General features: G+C 33.1%; 2 protein-coding genes across 7 annotated transcripts; one reads left to right on the forward strand and one right to left on the reverse strand.

Annotated features, from left to right (window-relative positions):
• Positions 1-1393: 1393 nt before the first annotated feature.
• LOC112775255 (protein PELOTA 1) lies at positions 1394-7226 on the forward strand. Of its 3 annotated transcripts, none has more exons than XR_003189496.3 (16): positions 1394-1775; positions 1865-1947; positions 2035-2113; positions 2325-2399; positions 2480-2536; positions 2767-2812; positions 3363-3438; positions 4195-4270; positions 4360-4392; positions 4632-4700; positions 4872-4978; positions 5138-5210; positions 5342-5385; positions 5873-5967; positions 6100-6206; positions 6905-7226. XR_003189496.3 is itself a non-coding variant. In XM_025818773.3 (16 exons), exons 1-16 carry the CDS (start codon positions 1725-1727, stop codon positions 6976-6978), a joined length of 1140 nt encoding a protein of 379 aa, XP_025674558.1. In that variant the 5' UTR covers positions 1394-1724; the 3' UTR covers positions 6979-7226. The 3 variants fall into 3 exon arrangements, 2 of the variants coding, with proteins under 2 accessions (XP_025674558.1, XP_072084260.1); XM_025818773.3 differs by having other exon boundaries at positions 5342-5380; XM_072228159.1 differs by lacking the exons at positions 6100-6206; positions 6905-7226 and having other exon boundaries at positions 5873-5968.
• Positions 7227-7329: 103 nt separating this feature from the next.
• On the reverse strand, positions 7330-10302 carry LOC112775256 (uncharacterized). 4 transcript variants are annotated; one of them, XM_025818775.3, is made up of 7 exons: positions 10127-10299; positions 9509-9612; positions 8816-8893; positions 8670-8741; positions 8457-8554; positions 7775-8378; positions 7330-7643 (listed from the first exon to the last, which is right to left on the reverse strand). In XM_025818775.3, exons 1-6 carry the CDS (start codon positions 10148-10150, stop codon positions 7807-7809), a joined length of 948 nt encoding a protein of 315 aa, XP_025674560.1. In that variant the 5' UTR covers positions 10151-10299; the 3' UTR covers positions 7330-7643; positions 7775-7806. The 4 variants fall into 4 exon arrangements, with proteins under 4 accessions (XP_025674560.1, XP_025674559.1, XP_025674563.1 ...); XM_025818774.3 differs by having other exon boundaries at positions 7330-8378; positions 10127-10302; XM_025818778.3 differs by having other exon boundaries at positions 7330-8378; positions 8816-8888; positions 10127-10282.
• Positions 10303-11573: the final 1271 nt, after the last annotated feature.

Genomic DNA, 11573 nt, shown 5'->3' on the forward strand with positions numbered 1-11573 from the left:
ATTGACAACGGTGATGCCCAACATAAAGCTTGCCATGGAAAGGAGTATGAATGATTGGAAGAAGGCAATATGAAAGCAGAGGTTCAAGGGGAACAAAGCATCTTCATACGCTTATCTGAAATCCACCAATGAATTACATAAGTATCTCTATCTTTATTTTATGTTTTATTTTCATCACCTTAAACTCCATAACCATTTGAAAAGATTTACAAGATGACCATAGCTTGCTTCAAGCCGACAATCTCCGTGGGATCGACCCTTACTCACGTAAGGTTTATTACTTGGACGACCCAGTGCACTTACTGGTTAGTTGTGCGGAGTTGTGATAAAGAGTTGAGATTACAATTGTACGTACCAAGTTGTTGGCGCCATTGATGATCACAATTTCGTGCACCAATATTCTATTTTACAATAGAGAATAAAAAAGTTGATAGAATATTTTATCTAAAATAAATATAATAAGTGAGAATACTTATGTCAACAAATTAGATAGATATAACATCAAAGATTCAAAGTTCAATATTTTGGAATAACTAATAACAAATAGATAAGACTAATAACAACAATCAATAATGTTATATTTATTAATATGTATATCCTCTATTCAATTTTTATAAGTAAGAAAAAAAAATAAAATCACTAATATTTTTCAATTCTTACACGATAAATGTAACTATTTTATATGAAAAATAACAAAAAATAAAGAAAAAGTCTTGAACAATCCTTGACAATTATTTCAAATGACAATGAGGCCTCCAATTAAAATATCTGATAATCTTAACTCGCACTTAACGGCCAGATCAACTAATTAACATGCCACATAGGCATATATCATTAACTCAATAGAAAAATTATTAACAAAAAAACTAACCAATCTTACAGAATTTAAAATCAAAAACTGAAAATTGTGCTTTCTTTTACTGGAACATGATCCTTATGAAAAATTGTAAGAGGTTAGAATGGATATTCACACACACATACATATATATGGTTTTTCTAGCACTGTCAGACTAATTTCTTCGATTCCTTCACATAATAAAAAGAAAACTCAATAGCAAGGAGGTCTCAATAACCTGGTTCTTTTTCTTTTTTTCTTCACTCATATTCAAACATAAACACAAGACTAAACTACCTAGAGAGTTCTCCACAAATAATATAAAGAGTACATATTCAAATTAGTTATTATTTTTACATTAGACACTTTGATTCTAATAATTTTTTATTACTTTAAAAGTTTTTTAGAATTACATCTTTTAGACGGATTGATTTTCTATTACTTTTAATAAATTTTTAATATGCATATTAGACAAATAAATTTTTAATGAATTTTATTATAAAAGAATTAATTTTTAACAAATATTTTTATAAGATAAATTAATACTCTTTCCAGAGAGACCAACCATCTTAAAGACCTCAAATAAAAAAAATTTGTTAAAGATCTCATTAAATATTTTTTGTAAAGCAATTTGAGTATTTCATCTAAGGATGCACGTTTCAAAGAACAAAAACGTGGACAAATCAGAAACCTGTGTATGGATATGTCGGCCTAGGCCCAGCATGGATTTAGCCCATTACAAAAGCCCGCGAAGGATTTTGGAATTTTGCTGGGAGTTGGGAGCAATCGTCATAGGGATTGACAAATAGTTTCTTCGCTCATTTCCAGAAAGCCTCAAGATATAATTTTCAACTACAATTAGTAGCTTCGCTAGCTGACAGGAAGTGGCATGAAGATCGTTCGGAAAGACCTCGTACGTAATGGACCTGGTAGCGTTAAGGTGCAATTTCTTTCCATTCCAATTCATTCATTCTCTCAATGCTTTGAATTTTTGAATTTAATTATTTCAATTGTTGATTGATTATGCAGATGGTGGCAGTAGATTCGGATGATCTATGGTATGCTTATAACTTGATTGCTCCAGGTGATTCTGTCATGGCGGTTACTGTTAGGTACTTCACTTGCACTTTGTCATGGTTTTCTTCGTGTGATCTCTATGGAGAATCTGAATTTGGAAGTGTTGTTTGTTTTGTTAATAGGAAGGTTCTTAGAGAAGCAGCTTCTGGTGGACGGGAAGCAGAACGGATCAAGCTCAAATTGGAAATTAAAGTTGAAGAGGTACAAAGTTTACTGTTTACATGATTTTTGTGAAATGAATGATTGAAAAATAAGGTCATTATCTCAATGGAGGACCTTTTTCTGGTTAATAATGAAATTTGAAAACCTATTATCTGAGAATGGAAGTAGGTATCAAACCAAATAGGCTGCTATATTCTGCCCTTTATCTCAATCCAATGACACATATTGTGTTCTTTCTGTTGTGTTTCAGGTTGCAGATTATGACAAAGAAGGCTCTATGTTGCGAATTCGTGGAAAGAACATATTAGAGAATGAACATGTTAAGGTACTTAACTGCCATACCAGCTTTGACTCCTAATTGATTCTTTTGAATTCTAGTTATCAGCCTTGTAACTGACTGTGCAGATAGGAGCATTCCATACTTTGGAACTCGAGCTACAGCGACCATTTGTGCTTAGAAAGGTATTGCGCTCTGATTTTTTTCCATCAGGCTTTCTTCTGTGTTATAATACATGTGCTAGATCTTTTGCTTGCTTCCTTTATTTTTGGTTTTTATTTTTTTATAACAAAATCATTATGTTTTAGCATTGTGTGTATCAAAGATGAAATTCTGATGAAAACTCTATGATCTGTAATTTATTTCCCTCTTTTGAAGAACTATGATTGCTGAATATTACATATTCCTTTTGTAGGAGGTTTGGGATTCTTATGCTTTGGAGGTACTGCAGCAGGCCTCTGGTGTGTAATCTGAATCTGGAAAATTTAATAGATATTAGGTTTAGTTACTCTATTAATCCCTATAATTTCACCAAATTTTTAATTGATTCCTTACAGTTTAAAAGTTTGATGTTTTCTATTTGAAAGTCACCAAGGACTAATAATTTGAATATATTTCTTCATTAGTGCAAATTTAAATCATGCAGCAGTTTAAATCATCCTTTTGTATACAATCCAGCGGCGAAAAAATGTTTTCTTTTTCTTAGTCTTGAAAAATATTCATATGATTAGATTAAAACATATCTTCAATCATGCAGCAATTTAAATCAGACTTTTGTATTTCCAGCGGGAAAAAATGCTTTTTTCTCTGAATATATTATTATTTACCAATCAAAACCAAACTCTTTATTACTAAGTACCATGATATTCTAGATACCAGTGTGAATATTGGTAAATTCATGAGCAGGAAAAAAAAATCTTTTTCTAATGATTTAATAGCACCCAAACAAGCTCTTGGTGTGAATATTGGTAAATTGCTATGGTGAACAAAAAGTCCATGCATATTTTGCAGATCCCGGTGCAAGTGCTGATCTAGCCGTGGTTTTGATGCAAGAAGGACTAGCCCATATCCTACTTATTGGTAGAAGGTACTGAGAATTTTCAGTTGAATAGATTTCAATCACACGATCAGTATTATAGTACTGTTTAGAGAAGATAGTTCAGAACTTTGAACAATTATTTTAGCATTTTATAGATGGGTGTATGTGTTTGATTTCTCTGAGGAACATAATACATCTAAATATAGTTTGGAACTTCGGACAATTATTTTAGCATTTTATAGATGGATGTATGTGTTTGATTTCTTTGAGGAACATAATACACTGAGAACTGAATACATGCTGTTAAGTACCTAAGGAGAATGGGAAACCACACCATAAATGTTATTAAGGGGTAAGAACTGCTCTGCTTAATACAACACCCTATAATACCCATGTCTCTAACAATACACCACCCTTGGAGAGCTGACGTCCATAGCGGGTTCACTCTATTGTCACTGACCTAGTGGTAGCCACTTCTCTACCAGCTATCAGAATTTGGTATTTGCCTTAATCTAGCCTATAGATAGTCCTTCCCATGGTGATGGCAACCACGGTTCTAATAGCGTTGTTAAGTACCTAGAGAAAGTGGGAAACCACACCCTAAAAGCTAGTTCTTAAGGGGGAAGAATTACTCTCCTTAATACAACATCAAGAATTTCATACTACCTGATGTGGGACTTTGGGCACCCCATAATACTCAAATCCCCAACACATGATCTTCTTTTTGATACTTTTTTCAAACTTTTGACATGTAATCATGCTGTTTCAATCAGATAACTCATCTTATTTTGATTGATGTAATAGTATGACTATTACCCGTTCTCGGATAGAAACCTCAATTCCTCGCAAGCATGGACCTGCTATTGCTGGTTATGAGTCAGTAAGTCCTCTTACTCTATTGCAAGATATGTCATTGGATGAATTCGATAACTTGAGCATATTCTAAAGTGCCTTACTTCTTTTTTGTAGGCTTTGAATAAGTTCTTCGAAAATGTTTTACAGGTAAATTCAACGAATACAGAACATGGAAATGTACCAAATATCTATTTTTATCATAGCTTTGCGTTTGTTTTTTATTTTTCTTTTTTTACCCCCATTATGCCCTGCTATGGAGGATATCTTATCCTTCATTTTTGCTGTATGTCTTTGTTCGTTTCTATAATAATTTTTTTCTTTATTAAAAGAAAGCATAAAAGAGAGTATTTACAAGTATAATAATGGTTTCTACCAATCTGTTTTAGGCTTTCTTGAAACATATAGATTTCAATGTGGTTCGCTGCGCTGTAATTGCAAGTCCAGGATTTACAAAGGTCTGCCATCATTCCCTGCTGGTTCATTTTAGTTTTACAAATTTGACAAGGCATTAAATATTTCTATTCAGTAACATTATTATTTTTGTCTTGTATATATGCAAAGGGTTAGCAGGATTTTGGTAGAGATTTTTGTAGCGGTAATAATTTTTTCCTTTATTTCTGTTTCAGGAACAATTTCATCGTCACTTATTTTTGGAGGCAGAAAGAAGACAGCTACGTCCTATTATTGAAAACAAGTCGAGGATTATTCTTGTGCACACAACCTCGGGATACAAGTATGCTTGCTTCCTCACTTTATCTTCTCCTATCTATTCCTAGTTTTGTAGTAGTTGGTTAACTACGCCTTCATAACAGGTGCGTTCATATCTACTCCGTATATAATTGTTGGAGTCTATAAATCTCATTTCTTTCACTTCATAATTTCTTATCTGTAGGCATAGTTTAAAGGAGGTTCTTGATGCTCCAAATGTCATGAATATGATTAAAGATACTAAGGCAGCACAAGAGGTACCATGATAACCAAATTATTGAACATAATGCACTTATCCATTTGGCCATGCTAAACGATTTCCAAATATTGTTTATTTCATTATCTGTTGAGACTGGAACTAAACTATCTGCTTTCTCTTTTTCTTCAGGTTCGAGCTATGAAGGATTTTTATGACATGCTTTCAAATGTCAGGTTCCATTCTTTTGAAGTTGTTTTCTTTTGTTGCCTTGTCCATGCTATGATTGGAATATTGAATTTCCTATATGAAAAATTCTCTTGCTCTCAATGACTTCAGTATTAGTTCCTCTTAAACATCTATAGGATGAGATACTATATATTTAGGTAAATCAATAGGATCTACATATAACTTCTATTTGCTCATAGCAATGTTATGCCTAGTAGAAAACTGTTGACTAAAAAACTGTTGACCTTCTAGGCACTTGCATCATAAATTGCTGTAATGATTAGATTTATTGAAGTTAGTACATTAAGAGAAATACATCTTGTCATCTTCCATGAAATTTGCTTTTCACTTTTCATTCTTATTTTGTATCAAGTGATAACTAAAATTACACTCATTGATTCTCTTTTAATCTCAAAACTGCACATGCGCATCCTTTAAGCTGATGATTTTGAAAAATCAAGGAAATCTTGATTGAATATTGTTGGGTTTGTTCAGGATCCAGCCCGAGCTTGCTATGGAGTTAAACATGTTGAGGTTGCCAATGAACGACTAGCTGTGCAAACACTTCTTATTACTGATGATCTTTTCAGGTGCCAATGATATAAATCACTAAGCAATATATCATTATAACTGAACTGAATGTTTTCAGCAGTGTCTTTCTCCATGCCCTTTCAAGTTTACATTGGAAAATTGTGCCTTAATGTACATGCTTTTTGCTACAGGAATTCAGATATAGCAAGAAGACAAAAGTTCGTTGAGTTGGTCAACTCAGTTAAGGATTCAGGAGGCTCTGTCCATGTATTTTCATCCTTGCATGTCTCTGGAGAACGTGAGTGTTTTTACTTTATTGATTATTTTCCTAGAACACCATGAACCGAAAAGCATCTAGTATTGAAAAGGAAAAATTATTAAGATGGTACTCCCTCCCATAACTTTTATCCAAGTACGAAAATAGTAAAATATGACAAATAAAAGTGAAAAGAAATATGTATTTCCGAAGAAAAAAAGTGTGCACAGAGAGAGTAATATAAAGGTTTAATTACTCTATTAGTCCCTATGGTTTCACTAAATTTGCAACTAGGTCCCTATATTTTTTTCTTTCAATTTGGTCCCTACACTGCTTTTAAATTTTGTAATTAAGTCATTTTCGTGTAAAAAAACGTTAAAATTAACAGAATATTCTTCTCAAAAAACATATGATCAAAGATCTAATTAGATTTTTAATTGTGGGTACCTTCAATTTGCAGAGAAATATTCTGTTAGCTCTAACATTTTTTACAATGACAATGACCTAATTACAAAATTAAAACTAGTGTAGGAACTCAATAGAAAGGAAAAAAGTATAAAGACTTAATTATAAATTTGGTAAAACTATAGGGACCAACAGATTAATTAAACGAAAGCTAAAGATTTATGCACCACTTTTTGGTAGTGAATGAAAGTATGAAACTCGTGTAGGAAGATTATGTTTCGGTATTTTATGTATTTGTTTAGAACTCAATTTGTCATTTTGTTGCTGATGGACAGAGCTAGCACAGATAAGTGGCATTGCTGCAATTCTTCGGTTTCCTCTGCCTGACCTTGAAGACATTGAAATGTGATGGTCAAGCATTGTATATTTCTGTTGGTGGGCATCTGTCATTTGGCTTATCTTGGATTTTTTGTTTTCTTAATATTATGTGTTGAATGCAAGGCAGATGTTGCAACAGCACCCTTAGTGTTCAGTGCCGAGTGTCCACTTTGTGATAACTTGTATTGCATGGTATTTATATGTTGAAATTGACACACCCCACCATATATGAATCTGTATAGTTTACACTACAAACTGAGTGAAAGCTGTTTTGGTTAACCATTTGTTTATGTTTTAGTTATGCATATCCTAAAAATGTAATTCTTTCTATTATGTTTATAAAATAATTTTTCACCGGAGATGGCAAACAAAAGTAGGCATCTTGAAACAAGATAAAATTCACATATCTGTGATTGACTAGTGATATCTGCACAACAATTTCATGACACCCCAAACACCCTCTTACTTTTTCCCACTTCAAGTAGTTATACAACACAATATAATACACATCAGAATGGCAATGCAGCTTCCCTGTCTTGCAACATTTGGATAACATTCCAAAACATATCTCGTCAACTTGATTTTCCTTCCCTACTCCAAAAAGAGGGTTCTTCCGACAGTGGAAATCGGCAGCTACTCAAATTATTCCAGCACAATAGCCACCAACATGATACAAGTATCTCCTGTATGGATATCCTGAGATTATGTCAGGGAATCTTGTGAAAACATGCTCATTATTCAACCCCCTGTGATTGAGATTAAAACAATGGGGGAGTCCCTTCTTAGACACAGTATCTTCTGCTTCAGAAAAAGATTTCTCAACTTACACTTCAAGGAAAAGAACAACCTCATCCTTTGCTTAATTCTTCTTTGTCTCTCCATCTCTACTTCTAGGAACTGTCCCGGAGTGCACCCCCAATGCATGAGCAAACATTCTCTTCGCAGCTCCTATGTGCTCCTCCTTCATGCAGTCTTTACTCAACTTAGGTGCTTGTTTTCCATCTTGAGTTGATTTGGGGAAATCTTTGTCGAGCAGTGTTTGATCATCCCTTTTATTAAGTGCAGCTCCACCTGAAGTGCTAGTGTTTCTTATTCTACTGTTTGAGTTCCTTCTTCGAGGTATTGACTCTTCCAAGTTCTCCATGGGATTGGGCTCTGCGCCATTCTCTCTCCGAGCATTCAATTCATCCATGAGCACTTTGTCCTTTGTACTATCACTAGCTAAGACATTTTGATTCTCCGTATTCATTCTTCGACCTAATGCATGCGCAATCATGCGGTGGGCAACCACAGGCACACTTCGCTGCTTTTGTCCACCAGGCTCTTTTATCTCTTCCAAACTCTCACAGAAAATTCTCTCCCGAGCAGCCAAATAAGCCGCTTTTCTCTCTTCCAGTGACAGTGGAAAGGAGGTTCTGTTTGTTTGTAAGACTGAAAAATGCAACACAACATTAAGGCCCCTCATTAAGAAGTTTGCTATATTAGTGTTTTCCTTATTAAGCATATTACCTGGGGAGGGGTCTTCTCTCCTTAATATTTGATGTGATGTAATTAAAGATTGGGGTTCATCATAACCCCATAGGATATCGCTTACAAGGATTGGAGGTCTGAAAATTCAAAGCATTCACAAAAAACTTGTTTAAATATAGCAAGAGAAAGTAATGGAAATGTGCTTGATATATCTAGAGGATCATCAGCAAGGAAAGGCTGAAGTTCACTCACATGGATGTGTCTGGACATTTCTCAAGAATTAAATGGCGATCATCTCCTTCACCAACAGACTCATGTGCAAACCTGGAAACATGTTTAAAATGAAAATCACGATATTTGAAAAGACTTAAAAGAAATAAAAATCACATGATACATACCCAAATATCTCAGCAAGGCGATGCAAAAGAAGACGGCTATAAGAGTTCATTGGCTCCAATTCCAAGATCCCATCTGAACTATAATAGTTCATCAAAGCAGATATGTAAATTATTCAAGACACATTTTATGGGACAAAGCGCAAAACAACTATTTAACATGAAAGACATAAAAAACCAACTCCAATCAGATGCTGTAAATGACAACACTTAGAGCTGCTCTGCAACAACCTTTCTTTACTTATAAATCAAGGCCTTAATATAAATACAAAGTGCCAATGAATAAGAGATGTATACAAACAATTTTTGTTGAGAGAGAAATCATGACTAATTTGAAGCGATTTAAGATTGTGGCATGGTATTTTTTCAGGTTCTGATATATTAGGATTCTTCCACTTTCTTTCGGAATTTGGTTGCCCTGGACACGAACTATAAAAAGAACTCAGAGAACATGACATTACTTAAAATCATCCCTCTGCTGATAGGCTGCTTCCTTTTTGGGACTGGGGAAAAAATGACAGGAAAAGTGTAAAATTTCATTGAGGTTTCAAATTTATCTCTCACCATGATAGAGGCTATGTTATTACTGCTGTTAAGTAAACCATTATCTCTTAGCCAAAGTGGTGACTTATAGCACTATACACTTATACTATTCCTGTGAAGTAAGGTCAAACATAATCTGATCGTGAATTTTACCTTGTGTCATCATCCTGAAGAAACTTGACCAAGGTTTCTTCCATTGTGAGCACTAAATGCTTGCAATGAAGGTTGTCCTTGACCAGAGAAGCCAATTCCTCAACCTGAAATATAAATACATTACAAGCATTCAAAGCAAGCATTTAAAATAGAGAGCAAAGAAAAATCATCAACAATTGTCCAACAACTTGTCAATAATATTGGCTCCTAATTGACACCAAATATAGAAGTTCAGGAAGCAAGCATTTTATACCGAATCAAAGTGAAGTCAATGAGCAAACTTGGTGCTAAAACTCAGCTTCGTGCTTTTGATTCTATCAATTATATATTAAAAACTGCAAGCATTTATATAAAACTGAAGACTCGCTAGAACTTAGGGTTTGAAATTCTATAAATTGACACCAAACCATAAAATTTCATCAAGCAAGCATTTATACTCAATCAAACACGAAGTAAAGAAACAAACTTGGTGCTAAAACTTAGCTTAGAGTCTCTTCATTATGTAAATTATACATCAAAGAGTGCAATTTGCAGAAAGCACGAAATTGAAATGGATGACAAAATGGTAATTTATGTATATTGAGAAGAAGAAAGAGAAACCAGAAAGAGCAGACATACCATGGCGAATTGGGTCATACTCATGGTTGAAACCTGAAAAGAGCTGAAGGATTTTGGTTAAGGATTTTGGTTTAGGGTTCCCAATTACAAACTTCAGATTTCGTGTTGGAGTATACCGGATTTTTTTTTTAAATATATATTTTAATTATTTTATTTATCGAAATAAGTATTTAGACATTATTTATATTGTTAGATCCCGTTATATATTTCGTTTACAGTGTACAAAATGATTATACATGATATGTAACGATTTTATTTGGCTATATTTCGTTTGCAAATGAAAAAATACATATTGTCTAAAAAAATACATATATCTCATTTATAATATAAACGAAATAAAAAAAATTACAATTAAAATAATCTAAATTTTTAATATTTAAAAAAGTATATAAAAATTTATTTAAATTTATTTTTAAATTTATAATAGGTACAAAAAATATTCAACTTCTAATCCTTTTAATTTAACGTCTTCCTTCATCACTTATTTAAATCTCTCGTTTGTTAGTTTTTTTTTTTTCCAATCTCTATAATTTAAATTTGAAACCACCCACTATTTTGATTATAGTAATTGCACGCTAAAAAATTAAAATATTAAATTAATGTAGAGACTTTTACTCTTTGCTTTGGTAACTGTTTTAAATCATCATACTTCCACTTTTTGCTCTTTCAAATCCTTTTTAGGAAATAGTGAGGGAGAATTTTAACACAAACAAACAAACACAATTTTTGTAACAATAATGTTCCACATCCATCTAATTTTTCTAACCAAGTCAACCAAGTTCTTTTTGGATCACGCCATCCCCCTATTAACTTAAAGCTTCTTCCTCAACTTAGAGCTTCTCTTTCTCAATATAAACCTTCTCTTCGTTCTTCTATCTCAACGTAGAACTTCTCTTCCTTAATGTAAAGCTCTCGCGTTCTTTTTTACTCTGATTTTTACAACGTAAAGCTTCGTTTTCTTCTTCATTTCCAGATTTCAGATTTTTTTCCTCATTTTCAGATTTCAATAGCGTATCAAAACAATGAATGATTCAACTTCAAATTAGTTGAATGAGAGCAATTTGGATTATTCTTCTGAATCGAATCAAGCGGATGAGGTTTGAATTATTAAATTTTGAATTGAATTGAATGGAATGTAATTACTAAATCCAGTAGTTTATGAACACAATTTTCTATTCATTTGAAATTGTACATTGGTTTCGTTTTGATGGTATTTCTCGGTTCATTCTAGACACAGGTGTTTTGAATTTGAATTTATATACTGGACAATGTTCAGTTCATTTAGTATTATACAGTGATTTCGCTTTGATAATATTTTCGGTTCATTCTAGATGCAGGTATTTCTGAGTTCTTGGTTCATTTGGTATTATACAATGATTTCGCTTTAATAATATTCTCTGTTCATTTTATAGTCCAGGTATGTTGTGGATGAACAATTTGTCCCAAA

This window comes from Arachis hypogaea, chromosome 19 (genome assembly GCF_003086295.3).
Source record: "Arachis hypogaea cultivar Tifrunner chromosome 19, arahy.Tifrunner.gnm2.J5K5, whole genome shotgun sequence".
Lineage (NCBI taxonomy): Eukaryota > Viridiplantae > Streptophyta > Magnoliopsida > Fabales > Fabaceae > Arachis > Arachis hypogaea.

What these genes read in the sequence shown, in the direction of transcription:
- LOC112775256 (XM_025818774.3), bottom strand. Translation starts at nt 10,150, where the DNA reads ATGAGTATGACCCAATTCGCCATG. An exon ending in GTATGACCCAATTCGCCATG is followed by an intron (nt 9,613 to 10,126) that starts GTATGTCTGCTC and finishes TTTATATTTCAG; the next exon opens with GTTGAGGAATTGGCTTCTCT. An exon ending in GAGAGAAGACCCCTCCCCAG is followed by an intron (nt 8,379 to 8,456) that starts GTAATATGCTTA and finishes TGCATTTTTCAG; the next exon opens with TCTTACAAACAAACAGAACC.
- LOC112775255 (XM_025818773.3), top strand. Translation starts at nt 1,725, where the DNA reads ATGAAGATCGTTCGGAAAGACCTCGTACGTAATGGACCTGGTAGCGTT. An exon ending in GTCATGGCGGTTACTGTTAG is followed by an intron (nt 1,948 to 2,034) that starts GTACTTCACTTG and finishes TTTTGTTAATAG; the next exon opens with GAAGGTTCTTAGAGAAGCAG. An exon ending in ATTACTGATGATCTTTTCAG is followed by an intron (nt 5,968 to 6,099) that starts GTGCCAATGATA and finishes TTTTTGCTACAG; the next exon opens with GAATTCAGATATAGCAAGAA.